At 42.8% G+C, this 20094-nt stretch overlaps 1 protein-coding gene across 13 annotated transcripts in view; it reads right to left on the reverse strand.

Annotated features, from left to right (window-relative positions):
• Positions 1-6012: 6012 nt before the first annotated feature.
• The window catches only part of AFTPH (aftiphilin), a 72980-nt gene continuing 58898 nt past the window's right edge, over positions 6013-20094 (reverse strand). For 4 of the 13 annotated variants that reach the window (XR_001792977.4, XM_008254340.5, XM_070069044.2 and 1 more), the window contains 2 exons: positions 14833-14956; positions 6013-7092 (listed from right to left, as the gene is read on the reverse strand). Coding sequence is in view for 9 of the 13 variants with exons in the window: in XM_008254340.5 (XP_008252562.3) it covers positions 6948-7092; positions 14833-14956 (269 nt within the window). In the remaining 4 variants the exon portion in view is untranslated. Of the gene's footprint in view, positions 7093-10523; positions 12178-14832; positions 14957-18672; positions 18757-19266; positions 19307-20094 lie in introns of those variants that run through there. The other 9 variants (XM_002709680.6, XM_051837987.3, XM_089327610.1 and 6 more) reach the window with 6 other exon arrangements.

Raw genomic sequence — 20094 nt, forward strand, 5'->3', positions numbered from 1 at the left:
TGCTTAACCTTTTACATTAATGTTTATTTTTATAAAGCTGGGTGCTCTAGCATTAGGTGCACGTAAATTTACAGTCAGATCTTGCTGAACTACTTCCTCTTACAGTAACTTTGTCTCTTTACCATGTTTGCCTTACAAATCGATTTTGTCTGAAACAAGTGTAGCTTCTCATGCTTGTCCACAGCTGGATGAGATGCTGCCACTACCTCTGGCCAGTAGAGTGCAATTGAAATGGTGTGGATGCCCACGGAAAGGCCCACATTTTCTTCCTGTGGCATGCAGCCACCTTGGGGCAGAAGGTGGAAACCAGGTGCTGAGGGGGAAGGGGGGAGCAAGACGGTAGAGACCTGAGTCTGTGAGGGCTTAGGAAGTCCCCTGGCTGCCCCTGACTGTTTCTCCCAGAGTTCTACCCAGAGAAATAAACTTCTGTGTGAGCTGCCCTTACATTTTCATCGATGGACACTAGATGTAAGGCACAATTATTTTTATACTTTATCTCTAAGTAAAAGGAGCCATTTCCAATTTAACAGACAGCCCTTAGGTTGTACACCACATTCCAATTTCAGAAAATGACAAAAAAAGGATGAGTCTCGCCATGCAAAATGCATTATTTTTGATTTTTTTGTTAGTCATAGCCAAGACTAATCTTAACTGATTTCGAGAAACATGAAGGCATGAGAAAATGACAAGCTCTAAATAAGGAGTAAGTGATGCAGAGGGAAGAATGAGTTCCTCTATTAGCAAATGACTCATTACGATAGTGGTGACGTGACTCAGCCGAGTGTTCCCACCCAGGGAATCACGCGTGGCTACCTTCTGTTCTGAAGGCAGGGAGGGAGGGAGTGTGTGTGTCTCCATCGACTGGTTCACTCCCCAAATGCCCACAATGGCAGGGACTGAAGCTGGGAGCCAGGAACTCGATCCGGGCCTCCCAAATGGGTGACAGGAACCCAATCACTTGAGTCATCAGTCACCATTGCCTCGCAGGGTACACATTAATGGGAAACTGGAGTCAAGAGTGGAGTTGGGTCTCGAACCCAGGCACTCTGATGTGGGACATGGGCATCCCCACTGGTACCTTAAGCACTAGGCCAAATAATCTTACAAACTAAAAATAAGAATGATGCTGTCTGTACCCCCCGGGACTAATTACTAAGTAGTGGGCGTGAGAAACTTGTCCTGGGTGCGGATAGTCAATAAATGGTAACTGAGCACAGTTCAGCAAACAGTTTTCCCTTAAAGATGCGAAGGACACGAAGCGGTGCTTAAACTGGTTTGTGCTGTGGCCACTGGTTTTCCCCTCCGCAGTCCCACAGGGTCTCCCTGGGTGACTGTGCGACAGACACTGGGTGGGTGCTTCTAGGAGCAGCTAACCAGCTCGGAGCTGATGGGCTCCGTGCAGCTGAGCCACCAGGTAGGCAGTCGAGACCCTTACGTCAGCAGCCCCTGATGCTGCTTCCTGATGAGATACGAGCCTGCTCTGGTGCAAAGCCAAGTGTTTTCAGCGCTCAGTACTGCAGCATGGTAACCTATGACCCAATATCAGTAAGTGTTAGTAAAACATCAGAACCCACCCACAAAACGGAGGTCTTCGAGATGAAAACATCCATTCTATGAATCACTGCAGCTCTTCTTTTAAGATTTATTTACTTGAAAGGCAGAGTTTCGGAGGGCCAGAGGCAGAGGGCTATTCTTCAATCTGTTGGTTCACTCCCTGAATGGCCACAATGGCCCAGAGCAGGGCCGACCCAAAGCCGCCAGGAGCGGCCCATTTTTAACACGTTTTTGCATTATCTAAAGTGACCCTTCCTTCAGCGACTGCCTCTTGAATACACTAGGACTCCAAGAGCCTTACAGGGTTTTCTGATGCTGTGCTCTGGTTACTATTTACTGATTGTCCAAACCCAGGACGTTTCCTACATTCATTACTTAATAACTAGACCTGGGGCCGGTGCTGTGGCATCGTGCATAAGGTCGCCCCTGCAGTGCTACCATATAGGTGCTGGTTCAAGTCCCGCCTGCTCCACTTCTGATCCAGCTCCCTGCTAATATGCCTGGGAAAACAGCAGAAGATGGCCCAAGTCCTTGGGCCCCTGCTCCTGCGTGGGAGATTGGGAGGAAGCTCCTGGCTCCTGGTTTAGGCCTGGCCCATCCATGGCTGCTGCAGGCCATTTGGAGAGTGAACCAGCAGATGGAAGACCTCTCTCTGCCTCTCTGTAACTCTGCCTTTCAGATAAAAAATAAATCTTAAAAACAAACAAAAAACCTGACACTAGTCCTATGGGGGTGTAGATAGGATGTATCATTCTTATTTTTAGAAATAATATTAAGGGGCAGAAAAGTAAACTTTTCCCAGCAACACAGCCAATAAGTGGGTTTATTACAATTTTCTTTCTTCCATTCAGAAAATTTGCTAGACACTGGAAACTTGTTAACTATTCTAAAGGAAAGCTTTCTCAGAAAAAGATGAAAAGAAAAACAGCATTGCTCCAGGCCATACTCTCGTCACATCCAGGAAGGGTAGGTGGTCCGACGGCCCACGTAGCCTGGCGCCTCCGTACATGCTGGCGATGTTAGCCTGCTGCTGGGGTGCTCCCCTGGTGTGGGTGGCGGCTGCTTGTCAGGCTGAAGCCTATCCCACGGGACATGTCACACAGCTTTCTTTTTGAGAGGCATGGAGGTCCCATCTCCAGATACCTGTATGGCTCACGGCTGCAGTTGAAGCCAGCAACTAAAAACTCAGTCCAGGTCTCCTATGCGGGTTGCAGGGACCCAACTATTAGAGGGTGCACACTAGGAGTGTGGTTAGGACCCAAACCAAGCACTCTGATAGGGGATGTGGGCATCCCAACCAGTAGCTTAATTGCTAGGTCAAACACTCAGCCTAGTCATGTGACTTTTTGCAAGAGTACCTAATAACATTCAAAAATACCTTTAGAAGTTTTCTGCTCATCTGAATTTCATGCATGTACATATACATTTGAAAGGCTTATTTATTTAAAGAGTAACAGACATCTCCCTCCCATTGGTTCACTCACCAAATGGCTGCAACAGCCAGCTCTGGGCCGGGTCAAAACACTATGGACCAGGAACTCCATCCTGGATTCCACATGGATGGTGGGGGCCCAAGCACTTGGGCCATCTTTCACTGCCTTCCCAGGCACATTAGCAGAAAGCTGGATCAGAAGTGGAGTAGCCAGGGCTGGAACTGGTGCTCTGCCATGAGACTCTGGCAACACAGGAGGCTTAACCCACTGTGTACACTGGCCCCCTTCTATATAGTTTCTTAGAAAAAAAATTCCCTACAAATCCCTACTTAACTTGGTTAACATTCCGATGAAGACATGTTACAATGAATTATGGGAATTTGTTTAAAAATGTTATTCACTACGTATCTGAATTTTATGTGGCAACCTTAGGCTTTTTTCTTTTGGGAATTTCTCTGGATTCTAAATGTTCCTGGTTTCTGTCGCTCCCCCTCTTCGTGGAGGAGCAACACAGGACCCTGCACTGTTCTTTCGTCTGCTCGGCCCTCCCCGGGTTTGCTGCTGGTTCTTCCCGGGTTGGCTACTATCCCTTCCACCTCCGTGGAAGGGCAGTTCCCCCTGGCCACATTCCCCACTTCCGCAGGGGAGCGGCACACCGCCGGCCGGCTCTTCTCTGGGGCTGCACAGGTGTTCCCTTCAGCTAGATGTTCCCCTTAGATGTTCCTGGTGCATGCCGTCTCTCCCCTCCTTTATAGTCCTCCTCCGCCAATCCCAACTCGGCTGCCCACACGCCGAGTACGCTGCTCTCCTCCAATCAGTAGCAAGTCCTACAGTTTATTGGTGGAACTGGAGGCAGCTGTGCGGAAGCTGTTTACTTCTCTCCCAGCGCCATATTGTGGGAGAGCAGATGCATAGAATAAGTCTTAATTCCAGTTAACTCAGTCTAGTCCGGATTGCTCCCCACAGATCCCCCTTTCTTTTTATTTTTGGCGTTGATACGCGCCTGTCTTCGGTGCCCCGTGGCACACATTCTGCTCTACTTGCTAGAGTTGCCACAGGTTCTTACACGTCCTATCAATTAGGCAAACCGAATCCGGGTCCTCTCTTCGCCATGTTGTGAGGAGGTTTTTAGGCGCTGATGCGTGCCTGTGTTCGGTGACCTGCGGCTCATACTCTGGTCGAGCCGCCTGCTGGCGCTTACCGCCTTAATCAGGCAGACCGAATCCAAGCTTTCTCATTGCCGTATTGTGGGGGAGACTTATTAGTGTTGGTTCGTGCCTATCTTCGGTGACCTGCAGCTCATACTCTGGTCGAGCTGCTTGCTGGTGCTTACCGCCTTAATCAGGCAGACCGAATCCAAGCTCTCACATTACTGTGTTGTGGGGAGGCCTTTCTCTTTCTCTATTTCTCTATCTCCGGGCATTCCTATTTCTCCCATTTTACTTCTGTCTGCCAACCTTCCCATTTCTCTCGTTTTACCCGCTACACTACGGAAACTTCTAAACTTCTGTTTCTCTTATCCCCGCGGCTTCCCGGCGCCTCGCCCTGCCGGCAGCTTCACGGCTCTGCGCCGCTTCAGCCAGCGCCTCTCTCATCTGCGCGGCTCGGCTTTGCGCGCACACTCCGCGGTCTCGCACTTAACCCTTTCGCGTCTGAACCACGGCCTCGCGCCAGCCCCGCGTTCCCTATGTACTTGAGCCCCGCACGCTCTGTCTGCGCGCGGCAGCCTCCGCGAGTCACACAGCGTAGCTTGCGTCTCCACCACTAACATTCAATCCAAGTTCCCCGGGCTAGCCTGGCGAATTCAACCCAGCATATGTCTCCGCCCCACGGTTTGGCTTCCCGTCCTTTGCTCCCCGGCTAATCAGACGGCTCCCAATCTGGCTTACGTTTCAGCTTCTGGTTTCAACTTTTTGCCCCCTATTCCCGGGCTAACTTGAGAATCCCAAAGTGGCTTTCGTTTCAGCCTCGGCCTGCCCCCCGCGGCTTCAATTTCCCTAACATTTTTCTCTACCCGGTATGTTTCCCCAAGCTTTCTTCCAACAATATTCCTCCCTCATTTCTCCTGGCCTCCCCCCACAGTCCGCATCGGAGCCTGTTTGTTCTAGCTTTCACTTTCGCTTTCGACCTTAGAGATTTCTCCCAGCTTCCCCCTGTAGTCCGTATCTGAATCTATGCCTAGGCTTTCAACAGCTTCCTCCGGCACCTCTTTTGTCCGGCTTTTCCCTAGGCTGTTTGCTAGTCTCTCTCTCTCCGGTATTTTCCCATTTCTTCCCGTTTCTTCCCTCCTAGGTTTCCTATCCGTCCTAGGTTTCCTATCCGAGTCACGGCACCATTATGTCGCTCCCCCTCTTCATGGAGGAACGACACTAAACCTTGCCTAGGCTTCATATCCGAGTCATGGCACCATTATGTCGCTCCCCCTCTTCGTGGAGGAGCAACACAGGACCCTGCGCTGTTCTTTCGTCTGCTCGGCCCTCCCCGGGTTTGCTGCTGGTTCTTCCCGGGTTGGCTACTATCCCTTCCACCTCCGTGGAAGGGCAGTTCCCCCTGGCCACATTCCCCACTTCCGCAGGGGAGCGGCACACCGCCGGCCGGCTCTTCTCTGGGGCTGCACAGGTGTTCCCTTCAGCTAGATGTTCCCCTTAGATGTTCCTGGTGCATGCCGTCTCTCCCCTCCTTTATAGTCCTCCTCCGCCAATCCCAACTCGGCTGCCCACACGCCGAGTACGCTGCTCTCCTCCAATCAGTAGCAAGTCCTACAGTTTATTGGTTGAACTGGAGGCAGCTGTGCGGAAGCTGTTTACTTCTCTCCCAGCGCCATATTGTGGGAGAGCAGATGCATAGAATAAGTCTTAATTCCAGTTAACTCAGTCTAGTCCGGATTGCTCCCCACAGTTTCAACAAGGTAGATGCCCTAGCAATCATTTCCCTTGGATGAAAATACATTGGATGTGAACGTTATTCAGTATTAAACTCATGACATTCTCAAATACCAAAATATATAAATACAAAGACACAAAGCTATGTTTCTTTTAAATTTTATTTTTGTGTAAGCTAAAAGGAAATTTACACACTGAAATCTCAAAAGACCTTGGGCATGCACATTAACCTTGGTAGAGGTTCTTCTACATGTCTCTTTTTTTCCATAGGAATTTCCCCAAACATTTAAAACCCATAGTTTTTACTGTATATACAGCCTAAACCATAGCAATCTATGATTATGTCATTTTACACTGTGCAAAATCCTCAAAAAATAGTGGTACAATAGAACAAAAATCAGCAACAAGTAAATTTCATTGTAAGACATTCATATAATTTGGTCCTTCTCCAGATCAAGCTGATTGGAAAGACACAATCCTGTTAAACCCCTCCGGTCAGCTTCTGCCGATGCCACACCCTTAACAGCAGTTGATGAAGGACCTTGCAAAAGGTCAAACAATAAGGCAGACTGACAAGGGTAGAAAAGAGCCCGATCGCAAAGAAACCCATCACACGCAAAATTAAAAGGAAAAAAAATTTAAACAGACTTTGGAGCACACTGATAGCAAAATTCAAACATGAGATGGGAAAACTTAAGAGGACATTCAATGCAATCTGAGAAGACCGAAGGGGATTTCACAGACAATGGAGATGGGAGTTTGTAATTTTTTTTTTATTTCAAAAGTTTTTTAAGAAGGACACCACCAGTGTATTTCACAAAGACATAAATGTGTACACCCCAGCAACACAAAAAGAATAGATCTTCAAAAATGTTCACCCCAATTATTTACATTTTTTCTAATATAAATTTAGGACTTCAGTATGTAAATAAATATACATTACTATGTATACCTTTCTAGTGCGGCTTACCACCAAATCAGCTGAACTTGAATGTCTTTAATTAGAGCAAGGATGCTTTAAGGTAGGGAGGGGCTGGAGGAAAGGAAAAGCAACTGCAGCTCTGCAGCTGCCGTCAGCTCAGCCTGCCTTGTCCTGGGAGCTTGTGGAAGGCGTCAGCGTGGCTGGGAACATCAACACCTTGGCATGCATGAACGTTAAGTCGGGAAGGCTGCCGATCACCTGGATGGCTTCTTCACTCAAGTGCTCTTCTCTTTTCGGTTTCCTATTGACAAATGGAGAAAAGATCCGTGTGTGAGCGTGACTCTGCGGTAGGTCAGATGGGAGAAAATGCCGGCTCTCGACTGCAGGCAGTTAGCTCTGCGGGCACTTGAGAATCCGCTGCTCCGCCGGTTCCTGATCCTGGTGATACCTGTCTGTCGCCGGCTGCCTGTGCTAGATGGCAGACCTCACGAAGAGTGACACATGGTCTGTTTCTGTATGCTCACTAGGCTAGGCACGTACCCAGATACAGCTCATTGCTCTGTGGAAGGCCAGAAGCATCACCCAGGCATAAGCAGAAATATAAGGCTGGTGTCCTTGTCCCACTCTGTCGAAGATTTCCCCGCCCCGGCCCTCTGAAACTACCGAAATCGCCACAGCCTACAACGGGTCTGGCACAAGGCCTGTAATTTTAATCTCAGGCTGGCTTTATCCCCAACGGGGAATTCCTGGAGAGAGCATTTAGCTCAAACACCCACTCTGAGCCCCACTTTGATGCACAAAGGAAGTCCCAAGGCAGGCCGGTGAGGGTTGACTTTCAGTGCAGAGGTGCCATCAGGTAGGAATGGACCCAGGAAAGGGAAATCTCTAAATCCTACAGCTCTGTAGTTGACTTACTGTGATACTAGACCCCAGTGTGAGAAGTGAAATCTGGGCGTAGCATGGATAGTAAGAACAACGGCGAAACCCTGGCGACCCAGGCCTTCTCAGTGGGTGAGCTGTAGACAACGCCAAGCGAGCCTCAAGTGTGGCTCCACTTGAGCACGTGGCTGTAATTCACACTGTTCTCCGCTACTCAGTACACTGAAGGAGCAGCTGCAGCCACACAGCTAATTAAATCGAGACCAAAGAGAATTTTAAATTAACTATAAATTGCCCCGATCTTTTTTACAGTAAAGGATAGTTGGCACTCTATTAGGTGTGACACAAATTATTTCTTCCTTCTACCTATTTTCTTAGGATAGAGTGGGAAGGAAGGATAGATGCATGCCTTTACTTAATAGCAAGACTTTGTGTTACCACTTTTGAATCCAAGCTGAAATATTCTGTAGGATAATGAAAAACCCAGCAGACTAGGGCCAGAGTTTTTCAGTAGGCAAACAGCTTCAAACTCTCAGCAGGTCAAACAATACTGAACTTGGTTCTAGGGTTTCTTAGAAGACTGGCAAAGTAGGGCCGGTGCCGTGGCTCACTTGGCTAATCCTCTGCCTGTGGCGCCGGCATCCCATATAGGCGCCGGGTTCTAGTCCTGGTAGCTCCTCTTCCAGTCCAGCTCTCTGCGGTGGCCCGGGAGGGCAGTGGAGGATGGCCCAAGTGCTTGGGTGCCTGCACCTGCGTGGGAGACCAGGAAGAAGCACCTGACTCCTGGCTTTGGATTGGCGCAGCGCCAGCTGTAGCGGTCATTTGGGGAGTGAACCAACGGAAGGAAGACCTTTTGTCTCTGTCTCTCTGTCTCTCTCTCATTGTCTATAATTCTGTCAAAAAAAAAAAAGTGGCAAAGCAATCTAACTTTTGTTGCCTTTTTTTTTTTTTTTTAAGATTTATTTATTTAATTGAAAGAGTTAGGGATTGACAGAGATCTTCCATCTGCTGGTTCACTCCCAAGATGGCTGCAACAGCCAGGGCTGGGCTAGACCAGAGCCAGGAGCAGGAGCTTCTTCCACATCTCCCACTTGAATGCAGGGATCCAAGCATTTGGTTCATCTGCTGCTGATCTGAAGCCAACAGCCAGGTGCCTCCTCCTGGTCTCCCATGCGGGTGCAGGGGCCCAAGCACTTGGGCCATCCTCCACTGTACTCCCGGGCCACAGCAGAGAGCTGGACTGAAAGAGGGGCAACTGGGACTAGAACCCAGGGTGCCGGCACTGCAGGTGGAGGATTAGCCTAGTGAGCCGTGGTGCTGGCATGGACTGGCCTTTTATCACGCAAGTGTTATTGCACAGAAAACAAAGGATGGAGAAGACAAGCTAGGGTAAAAGGCACTGAAGGGCCCTAATAGCCAGGTACAGCAGGCCTGGACTGAAACTGGTTTGCACGAAACAGAGAGAAAGGCTATTACTGGAGAAATCTGAACACAGCCTAGTAAATGAAATAACTTACTGAAATGGACAGATCGAAGCCCTGACCAAAGTAGTTAACTTCGCTTCAGTATGGACTATAAAGTCTGTTTTGTTTACAAATGGAGTGGGAGCTTCAAAAGGTTCATGGAAAATGCTTATAATGAAAAAAGCATGAATGAATTTCAAAGTTTTTTTGCACCAAAATAAATGCATACTACCTCGCTATAACATGTCTGAACAGGAGCTAGTCTGAGGCACTGAAAAGAATAAGGCATTAGAATGAAGAGTCCCTAAGGGCAACATGAATTCTAAAAATTAAGCAAGAACAAACATCAAATTTCAGGAAGCTTGGGCATAAGAAGGGTGAAATCACTGCTGTCTTATAAAAAAGTTGAGGGGACACTGCCTGAGAGACAGCAGTTGCGAAATGGGTGACTTCGAAAAGGGATGACGTGATGTTGAAGACGAAGCCCCCAGCAGCAGGAGGCAGCCCCTCCACTTGCTCGTGCTCTAGAGTTCCGCAGGACAGGCATCTGGTGCGGCAGCTTTGATGCCACAGAGGATGCCTGCATCTCAACCAAGCGCCTGGGACTGAGACCCGCTCTGACTTCGCTTCCAGCCAGTGTGTTCTCAGGAAGGAAGCGGGTAATGGCTCCAGTGGTTGGGCTCCTGCCACCCAGGTGGGAAACCCAGATTGAATTCTGGGTTCCGGCTTCAGCTGGGCCCAACCTCAGCTGTTGTAGGCATTTGGGTAGTGAACCAGAGAGCAAAAGCTTGCTCTGCCTTTCAATTGTAAATTTTTTTTTGGAAAAAAAAAAAAAAAAAGTCTGACAATCAACAACAACAAAAAAATCAGCCAACTCAATGGGTTCAGCTTACACAATTCTGACTGAAAAACTAAGGTGGAGCAAACTTTGTACTCGGTGGGTACTAGAACCATTGTGTCCAGACCAAAGATGTCAATGAAAAACTTAAACAAGTGGGATCAATTTTCTGAGCACTTCTTGGAAGAATGTTAAGATGAAACATGGCTTTACCAGTATGCTCCTGAAGACACAGCACAATCAAAGAGCAAGGGCTAAAGAGCGGTGGCAGTGGTCTAGTCACAGCAAAAGTGGACCAGTCAAGAGCAAAGCTTACAGTAACATTTCTCTTGGAGGGATGCTTAATGCATTTTGCCTGACTTTCTAGAGGGCCAAAGAACAACATCTGCTCATCAGGACAGTATTGTGAGAAAGACGGCCAGGCTGTGGCAGGCAAGACCCTGGGACAGCATCAGCAGAGTCCTCCACTGTGATGGTGCTCCTGCGCATTCCTCTGATCAAACAGGGACACTTCAGTGAGAGGTTTTTTTTTTTTTTTTTTTTACTTTTTTGACAGGCAGAGTGGACAGTGAGAGAGACAGAGAGAAAGGTCTTCCTTTTGCCGTTGGTTCACCCTCCAATGGCCGCCACGGCAGGCATGCTGCGGCCAGCACACCGCACTGATCCGATGGCAGGAGCCAGGAGCTTCTCCTGGTCTCCCATGGGGTGCAGGGCCCAAGCACTTGGACCATCCTCCACTGCACTCCCTGGCCACAGCAGAGAGCTGGCCTGGAAGAGGGGCAACCGGGACAGAATCCGGAGCCCCGACCGGGACTAGAACCCGGTGTGCCGGTGCCACAGGCGGAGGATTAGCCTAATGAGCCGCGGCGCCGGCCCAGTTAAGAGTTCTAACGGGAAATCATTAGGCATCTATCCTACAGCCTCCCTTTAACTCCTGATAACTTCTGTTTTCCCATCTTAAATGTCTAAAGGGCATTCACCTTTCTTCAGGTAATCATGTAAATGGCTGCAGCTGACATGGTTAAATTCCTAGCACCTCTTTTTGGTGGGAAAACGAGTATGATGAAAAATGTATGCATAGATCTCAATTTTTTTAAAAATCAAAATTCATCCCATTTTCCATGAACTTTCTGAGTCACCTTCATGGTGATCTGAATGGTAAGAATATACTTTGTATTTTCTAACCACCTACAATAGAGATTTGCTGTTTCTGTAATGATAGAAATTACCGTACACAGTAATAAAACCCATCCCTGATGGCCTTCCCCACTTGTGGAGTACAGTTGGGGTACAGGAAAGCAGAGCAAGGAGGAACTTTTAGCTGAGTAGAGTGAATAAAAATTACTGTGGACTTTTTTGCAACTGCTTTATTTCAGAGGCATTACTTGATGGCAGTATGAAATTGTATTTTAAGTTTACAAAGTTTATACTTTGTGCATTTATCTGTAGTCACTGTGCAATGATGTCAGTCAGATTATGAGGAACATTTGTAAAAGAAGTAATATCACAGCCTTTTTTCAAAGAGTTAATTTTATAAAAATATAAAAATTAACTATAAAATTTATGCAAAAACCTATTTAAAATCTACCTGACCTTGAATTTGGGTATGGTTTCTTAGACCTAAAGCCCAAGCAACAACAAAAAACACTGACTGGATTTCATCAAAACTAAAAACATGTGTGCTTCAAAGGATACTGTCAACAAAGTGAAAAAACTCACAGAATGAGAAGTATCTGCAATTCACACATCTGACAAAGGTCTACCATCCTTACAAATGAACAATAAAGACAAATTATCCAAAGCAAAGGATCTGAACATTTTCCCAAAGGTAAATAAATGGTCAATAAGCAGATAAAAAGTTTATCAACATTAGCCACCACCCAAGTCAGATAACAGTAAGTGTTGGTAAGAATGGGAAGAAACTAGAATGTCTATGTGTTGGTGGGAATGTAAAATGGTACCATCACTTTGGAAAAACTTGGCAATTCCTCAAAGAGCAAAAACAGTTATCATATGACTCAGCACTTTGACTCCCTAAAGTACTGAAAACATTTGTCCATACAAGGTTGTTAACAGTAAGAGTGAGAACAATCCAGATGTTGATCAGCCGATGAATGAATGAATAAAATGTGCTATTTCCACACAAACGACTTATGAAGCAGCCATTCAAAGGAATGAAATACGAATGCATGTTACATCTTAAAACCTATAAGAGGCCAGACACAAAAGGAAGCAAATGTTAGGATTTCATTTATATGAAATAAGCAGAACATGCAAATTGATAGACAAAAAAGCAAATTAGTGGTTATAGACATGGGTTGCAGAAAGGGAAGTGTAAGATTGGCCTGCTAGGTTACATGGTTTCTTTGTGGGGTGATAAGAATGTTCTAGAATTAGATGGTGTGAATACACTAGAAAATGAATGATAGATTTAAAATGGGTGGCTTTTATGGTATATGAATTATACCAATAAAAAGGCTGAAAAGAAAGACATTGCCTTTGGCAACTGGTCCTTTCTCTTTCATAAACTTCAATTGGAGATCTGCGTCAACTAACTGCTCACCTGCCAATTTAGATTAGGAAGTAATTTTTCTCCTACTAGGAAAGGTAAGCAAGAAGATTGTTATATTTAAAGCTAAAAACCTGCATTTCTTAAAAAAAAAAAAAAAAGGCAAAACCCTCACAGTGAGAAGTCACCTTTGCAACTCATCTACTGGAAGAGACGAGACTGTGTACGCTCCAACATATTCAAGAGCACTTAGAAGTGCCAGGCGGGGGGTGAGGGGTGGGAGGTATGGTTTGTGCCTGTCAGACTTGTTCTACCTCAACCACTGGTGAACCCTTCTCTCCTCTGCAGGCCCCATGTCTGCACTCTATGTTCTGCATTCTGTCAAAAGCTAGGAAGATTTTGCTGAGCTTTACTTTCTGTAGTTGAAACACCAATGAAATAAGACTCAGAGAAAACGTCAAAATATTAAATGCTCTCTGAAATTATAAATACTACCCACCTGTGTCTCCATATAACTGAGAGTTGCTCATGGAGATGTTTTATAGTATTTTAAGACTTTACTGGGGCCAATGCTGTGGCATAGTAGGTTAAGCCTATGGTGCCAGCATCCCATGTGGGTGCTGGTTCGTGTTCTGGCTGTTCCTGTTCTGATCCAGCTCCCTGCTAATGGCCTGGGAAAGCAGTGGAATATGCCTCAAGTGTTTGGGGCCCCTATACTCATGTGGGAGACCCAAAAGAAGCTCCTGGCTTTGGATGGGCCCAGCTCTGGCCCTTGTGGCCATTTGGGGAGTCAACCAATGGATGGAAAACATCTCTTTCACTCTGCCTCTCAAATATTTAAAAAAAAAATTTTAGTACTTGGAAGACTTGCAAGTATTTATACTTTTAGCTATTTTCAAATAATACACATTGCTCAAAACAGAAAATACAGAGTTGGCAATGTGTTTTCAATTTTTAAAAAAATATGAAGCTGGACAAGTACTTAATATTAACTATGTAACAAAGAACTCAAGATAAATGCTATAGTTTGACTTCATTTTCAAGAAATAAAGAAAAAGGGGGAAAATGAAAATAACTTCTTGAAATGACGGGCTGGAAAAGTTCCCTAGTGCACAGCATGTTTCAAGAATGAGGCAAAAAAAATTAGTGGAGCAAATAAGTTAACAATGTGGTGTATAGCTCCTCCTAATGGCACAAAGAATGTATCTGCACCGCTGGGTCTTCCCCAGCTGTACTACAGTCGGGTCAGTGACAGTTGCAAGGGAAGAAAGGTGAGCAAGAGGTAGGGCTATTCCAGAAAGAGCTGTCCTAAAAACAGCACAGGAAGGCTATTTTTTAAAGTCAAAATAAAATAAAAATAGATTGGCAACGGGAGCAATGGAGAGAATCTGGACAGATAAGGATGTGCAAGCTACAACACCATCTGGGTAAAGTCAGGATAGCTCCAAGTATAAAATGAATCTAACAGCCTTCACAATTACAAATACTAGCAGTAAATATGTGCTAATCAATACAAGCACACGACAGTACAGCTTAGACTATCACACTAAACGTTTAAGACAAGTATTAATTATTGAGAAAATTGTTTTTTTGGATGTATTTCTATGGAAAAATTGTTAAGTTTGAATTAGCATGTAAGTAGAATGTATTTATTCAGGAGAAAGCTGTCATAATCTTCCAAAATGAGTAACATATTTCCACTTCAAAACGCTGATGAGTCATGGATTTGGGGTGGCAGAGTCAGCATGCTAATCAACTAGTATCTGCTCTTGCACTCGTGATTTCCTGGTTCATAATGATGACCTTTTGATTAGGAAATGGCTCTTCTGATGGCTAGCATGTCAAAGCAATGAACTATTTGATTGTTCAGTAACTTAACTAAAAGTTTCCTGAACCCTAAAGATGAAGCCCAAGTGACATTCCTTGTCTTGCTCTGGTTCCAACACTGGGAGATAACTGCTCTTTTGAAGGGCTTGCCCCTAAATGGACCCCCAGAAAGCTTGCTAAAAGGAAAGGCTTCATGTCCCAACTCAGAAGTGCACATTACTGAAAATCTTAAAACAAAAAAGGCTATGTTCTCATAGTATAAAATAAGTTCCCAAAGATCTCTCAGTAATTATTAAGGGAAAGGGGCAGTATCTCCACAGTGGCTTTGTGATCTCAATACTCAATCAGAATTATTTCTCTAGAGTGGGGGAAAAGAAAAATCGTATCTGTCAACCCTTTCCAGTCTGTTATGAAATAAATCTATTCTAATTAAGTTCATAATTAACATAACTGAATACTATTTTCTAGGCTTAGGCATCTACTGGTCTTTAATAATTACAAAGAATTTTAACACTAGTTGTTTACCTGGTAGATGTGCTTGTCTTCTCTACTGTAGACATGAGTCTTGCAAATGCATCAGTCACTTTGAGGCTTGAGGTGGCAATTTCCAGCTTAGAAGTTGTTAACTCAAACAACTCTGGATCCACACCTTATAGTATAAAATGATAGTCAGTGATGGCAAGCTGCAATGGGTGACTCAATTAGCCACAATCCAAGATGCAAAAGGCAATCTTCTGTAAACATCTGAGTCTTTCACAAGCACAACACATCTTTAGAAAACTGTACCTTTGCATTTACTTTTTAACTTATAAATATTCCACTTTTTGGAGTTTTTATGAAACAGCAAAATGCTTTCAAAATTCTACATTGGAATAAATATATCCTGAATTGAGCTAACCATTTATGTCACAGATGCCACCCAAATACTTGTAAAATTCCTATGTGGTATAGACAATTCCCATAATTTTGGATTAGTTTGTGATATTAAAGTTATTAGTGTTTTGTAAATGGAATGCACATGACTTGTCTGACATCTCTAACTAGTAAAATGATTGATTAGCCTCATTTTTTTAAAGCCCTCTTCTCTTCTCCTACCACTTCCTTGACAATTTTCTCTCCATGTTTTACTTCCACAACAGATCTGGAAGCCAACACAAGCATCATGTTTTAAATATGGTGAGTGATTTGGTTACTTTAAATACATTGTGACTATGAAAGAAATTACTACTAAAGATAAACATAAACCACACTGTTCTCTCTTCAGTAAGAGATGGGGAGCGTAAAATATTTTCAGAAACCGAAAGCACTACTTTTGGACAAAATGAAAATTGTTATGTCCAGGGTAAATTATATTTCCAGTCTCATAACTGAGTCTTATAGGAAATTCTTGTTGAAGTAATTCAAAAGGAAGCTGAGTTATGAGGGTTGGACATCTATAAAGAAAATTTTTCCCCATCTGAGTTAGTTCACTGCAATATAGTTTTTAAAAACTGTTCATGTAGATTTTACTTAAATAACAGTGATGACCACAAAACAATAGTTAAAAGTCAAATTCAAGTTAATCTTTGAATATAGATAGATTTAAAAAGTCTTAAATGCTGTATTCTTCTTGGTACCAGAATACTTGAGAAAAAAAATTCAGTAGTTTTAAGGTGTAACAGAAAAGATGACTGTAAGGAAGACTGTTTTATAGCTTCCTCAAGTTTTACGTATTTCTTTAAAGAGCATGTAAGCTTAGCAGATAATTAACTGCCTTCTATCAACTAACTCTGCAGACTACCAGCAAATATATAGATCTCAGATGTTTACAGAAATAAAACGAGCAAAAGCAGCTTCCACAGTTACCAAGTCCAACAAGGGAGGAAGGCTATAGAAAATGTATGTTGACTCTCCCAAGTTCTTAATATTTCATTAAGGTACAGTTTCAAAGCACACATAAGACTTTTCTATTTCTATGATAAGTTTATGAATTGCAATTAAAATTGTAGATGACTGCAAAGGGATCAAATGAACCCAAAGTACTTTCCTCCTCCAAGTTATAGGTACGATTCCAAGCAACCACAAAATTTAAGTTGATGTCTAATGTACACTGCAGAATAAACTGCATTCTGACTGGTAATGGGAAAATGCTAGTAAAAACTTAATGGGTCTATAAAATACTGGCCACTTGGCTGTCACACAGTAAAGTGGTAGATTAAAAGTAAAAAAAAAAAAAAAAAAAAAAAAAAAAAGAAAAGAAAAACACAAAACAAAAAAAGACAACAAAAAAAGCCCAAGCCCAAAACCACCACCACCACACCAAAAAGAGCAACAAAAACCACATGATTAAATAAAAAAAAGATAGTGGCTTACTATACACCAATAATTGGAGAGTAATTTTTAATAGTTTTTTTTTTTTAAACAGAACCTTAATGAGGCATAGTTCAGTTACATAACTAAAGCTAGCCAACCAAGTTCTATGCCAACCTCCTAAGTCTCACACACAAAATAAATAACTGCAAGCTAGGACAAAATGACTTTCCCAGAAACAAGTCAGGAAAAAGTGCAAGCAAGTGGTGAAATGGAATACTAAGGAAAGTGTTGATACCTGTAGCTTGATGATAAGTTGTAACAAAACCCATAGCAATAAAAAGAAGCCAAAGCAAATTTATCAATTAAATTTATATAGCAGCTAGAGCATATTAATGAAAATAAACAAAAATATTTAAAAGGTTTCAAACTAATGAGGACTGCATTTGACCATGCTAATGTCACTTCCATTACAGTTCTAAGCTTCTGAAACCATTTGCTGTGGCAGTAACTGGGTAAGCTGAGCCTGATTATCAGGTCATTTCTGTATTTCTTTATATAGCCAGGTTATTTGTGCTTCTATAGATGGTTTTTAAATGAGCTTGAAATGTAAAAAACTTAAGCCAGGATTTTAAGCACCAAGAAGAAAAACAGTGACTTCATGTAAATTATTTAGTCCATGACAAAACAAAGCTGAAAGCAAATTTTAAATGGGAATTTGATGATTAAATTCCTAGAGATACAGAGATAAGGAAAGTGACATACAAGTTTTTGGTTTCCCCCCACCCCACATTAAATTTCATGAAATGAAAGACAACTAATTAGCACACCCAGGTCATTCCTTAGATCAAACAGATTTAGAAGTAATTTAAGTAATCAGTAAATATCATTTTGAAGTCAAAACCAGATTGTTTGTTCATATGCTTATTAAATCTTGAAAACAATGAAAATGCTACCCAGGGGCTTAGTATACCAAATGGACTTAGAGCTTTTTGTGGAAGGGTCAGATTTCCATAACCAGATCTCGGACAAGATCTCTGGGTTCACCCTTAGCTGACTGTTAAGTCTTTCTCATATCCCACCACTGCTCCTGAGCACTCATAAGTGGGTAGCAGGGTTATCTAGTGATACAGAACAAAACCAGCAAATTCTCAGGAACCAGACTGGCCGTGACACTGGCCACTAGTGGGCACTGAGAGGGATCTTTGCTTTGCATTCTGGGCATCAGCATCTGCACAACACCCCAACAAGTGTCTGGCGATCGAGGGGTATGATCACCAGATCACAAGTTGGGGACGAAAAGGACTCATTAAAATCATACTAAATAAAATATAAACATAAAAATGCCATTATAATTTTAATCTTTTATTCAGTTTGAAAATGACAAAATACATTAGTCCTTTGGTCAATGAACTTTTTCAGGGCTAAACATGAATTTAACAGGCACTCCGGTAAGTTTAAATTCTAGCTTTTAGTATTTCATAGCAACTATTTTCTATTAACTTCTGTTAACATTTTTTTCCTCCATCAAAAACAGTATACTTACTACTTAAGAGCTACATAAAAACAGTAATAGTTCTATGTGAGACTATGTGCTGGACTCCAGTATTTTGGAACCTAATATTCAGCAGCACTAATAATTAATTGAATGCTAGCATTTGTAAATGTCATACTATTACAGGTACTACGACGTAAAATCATCGTTGTATACTAAAATATTTTATCTCTAAACTTATATCTTTTTCAAATGGCTTTATAGAATATACCTTTAAAAATGAGCATATAAAATATCACATTTTCCACTAGGGGTGGGGCATGGAAACCCTGTGTTTAACTGTCCAATGACATTAGGGCTGTTTTTATTCCTAAAAACTACTTTCAGCTTTGAATATTACACTCAAAGTTTTTCTTAAAACATTTGTTGAAGTCCAATACTAGAAAATAAGAGATAAAAGAAATGCATTAAAAAGACAGAGAGAATGCAATCTACTGGTTTCCTTGTTTATAGGAAAGTCAAGTGATGTGGTCATGCTTTTAGTAAATCGACTAGAATTGTGGTTTTAACACTCGGCTGACCTGGGATTGTGGTGCTGCTGCTAGAGCTACTGTCATCCACGGGCCCAAAGAAATCAAGGTTCAGAAGAGTGGAACCTCCACTAGCTTGAAATTCAGTGACCGTGTTGGTAGGCAGCCACACAGAAGGTAAGCCAGGGGAGGAGGGGTGATGTGTAAAAAGGGGTAAGACACACACTTGAACATGCAGGTTATAATTAGTAGTCATTACACATTTTAAAAATCAACATTAAAACAATGTGTACAGTATTAGTTTTTCATTACTAAGGACATTTCTAAAGTAACAATTTAATTCAATGTACATCTCCTCATGTACAACATAAAGAATATAACACTTAGTAAGGTTTTCGTTAGTTCAGTTCTTTCAAAACTGGAAACGATATCAGAAAGACCAGAGGGAAAGTGTACCCGTTAAAGGGAAACAATACTTTAATCTCAACCCAACATTCAATCACTGTACATGCCCAAATCAATCTTTCGTGTTAGTAATGTTGCTTTCTAATGACTTTTTTTTTAAACAACAAAGTTGTCAGTTTCAGGACACGCACCAATACGTCAGCTTAGTTTAAAACATAAGAAATGTCATAACTGCCCTACCCTGATGTGCAACCTCAAGCTGTACTGTTCCCCTTTAACTCTGAAACAGTAATCAGAAAAAGTATACATTTTTTTAAAGAAACTGTTAATAAAAACAAGATGATTTGACTAAAGACACCGGACAACAGCAAAAGGTGCATCCAGGCTTTCCTTCAGCACAGTTTTTCAAACAGATGCTTTCCGTGTACCCCAGTACCTCTACTATAAGGCAAAGCTGACAGGGTTTCAGACCATGGCAGTAACAACTGCATTTAGACTATGACAGGTATTTTAGACGATGGCTCAAACAACTTAAGCACAAGGAGTGAGAGCAATCGTCTCAGGGTCTATTTAAAACTCGTGATGTCAACACTAGAAACTAGTATTAAAGACCCCCCACATTACTAGAATGTTAATTCTTTTTCAGGATTTTCTCTTAAAGCCATTAAGTAAAATCAGTTATTTCTAGAACTGCCTACTAGCATTTGGAGATCGTTTTAGAAAAAAACATCAAGAAAATGATTTCTCCATTTGCATATAAGGTATGCTACAAAATATTTTAGGTCAGTACATAGGGATCTATCTGCACATTGTTTTTGGCTAAATAATTGTGCTTTGAAGCAGCCTCTAGCCACAAGACTCTGCATCCAAGAAAATTCCAAAAATTAAACTTACAGGAAAAAATTCAAGTAAATTGGTCCTAGCTAAAATATCATTTAAACTACCCAGATAGCTGTCAAAATAAGTCAAAAATCAGCTTAAGATAAACCAAAACTTTGCCTAGATACCACTACCTGTCTCTGGACATTAATAATAATAGTAACGGCTGGTTTCTTGAGCATTGCTATT

This window comes from Oryctolagus cuniculus, chromosome 2 (genome assembly GCF_051225735.1).
Source record: "Oryctolagus cuniculus isolate XC-2025 breed Fujian yellow rabbit chromosome 2, ASM5122573v1, whole genome shotgun sequence".
Taxonomy (NCBI): Eukaryota; Metazoa; Chordata; class Mammalia; order Lagomorpha; family Leporidae; genus Oryctolagus; species Oryctolagus cuniculus.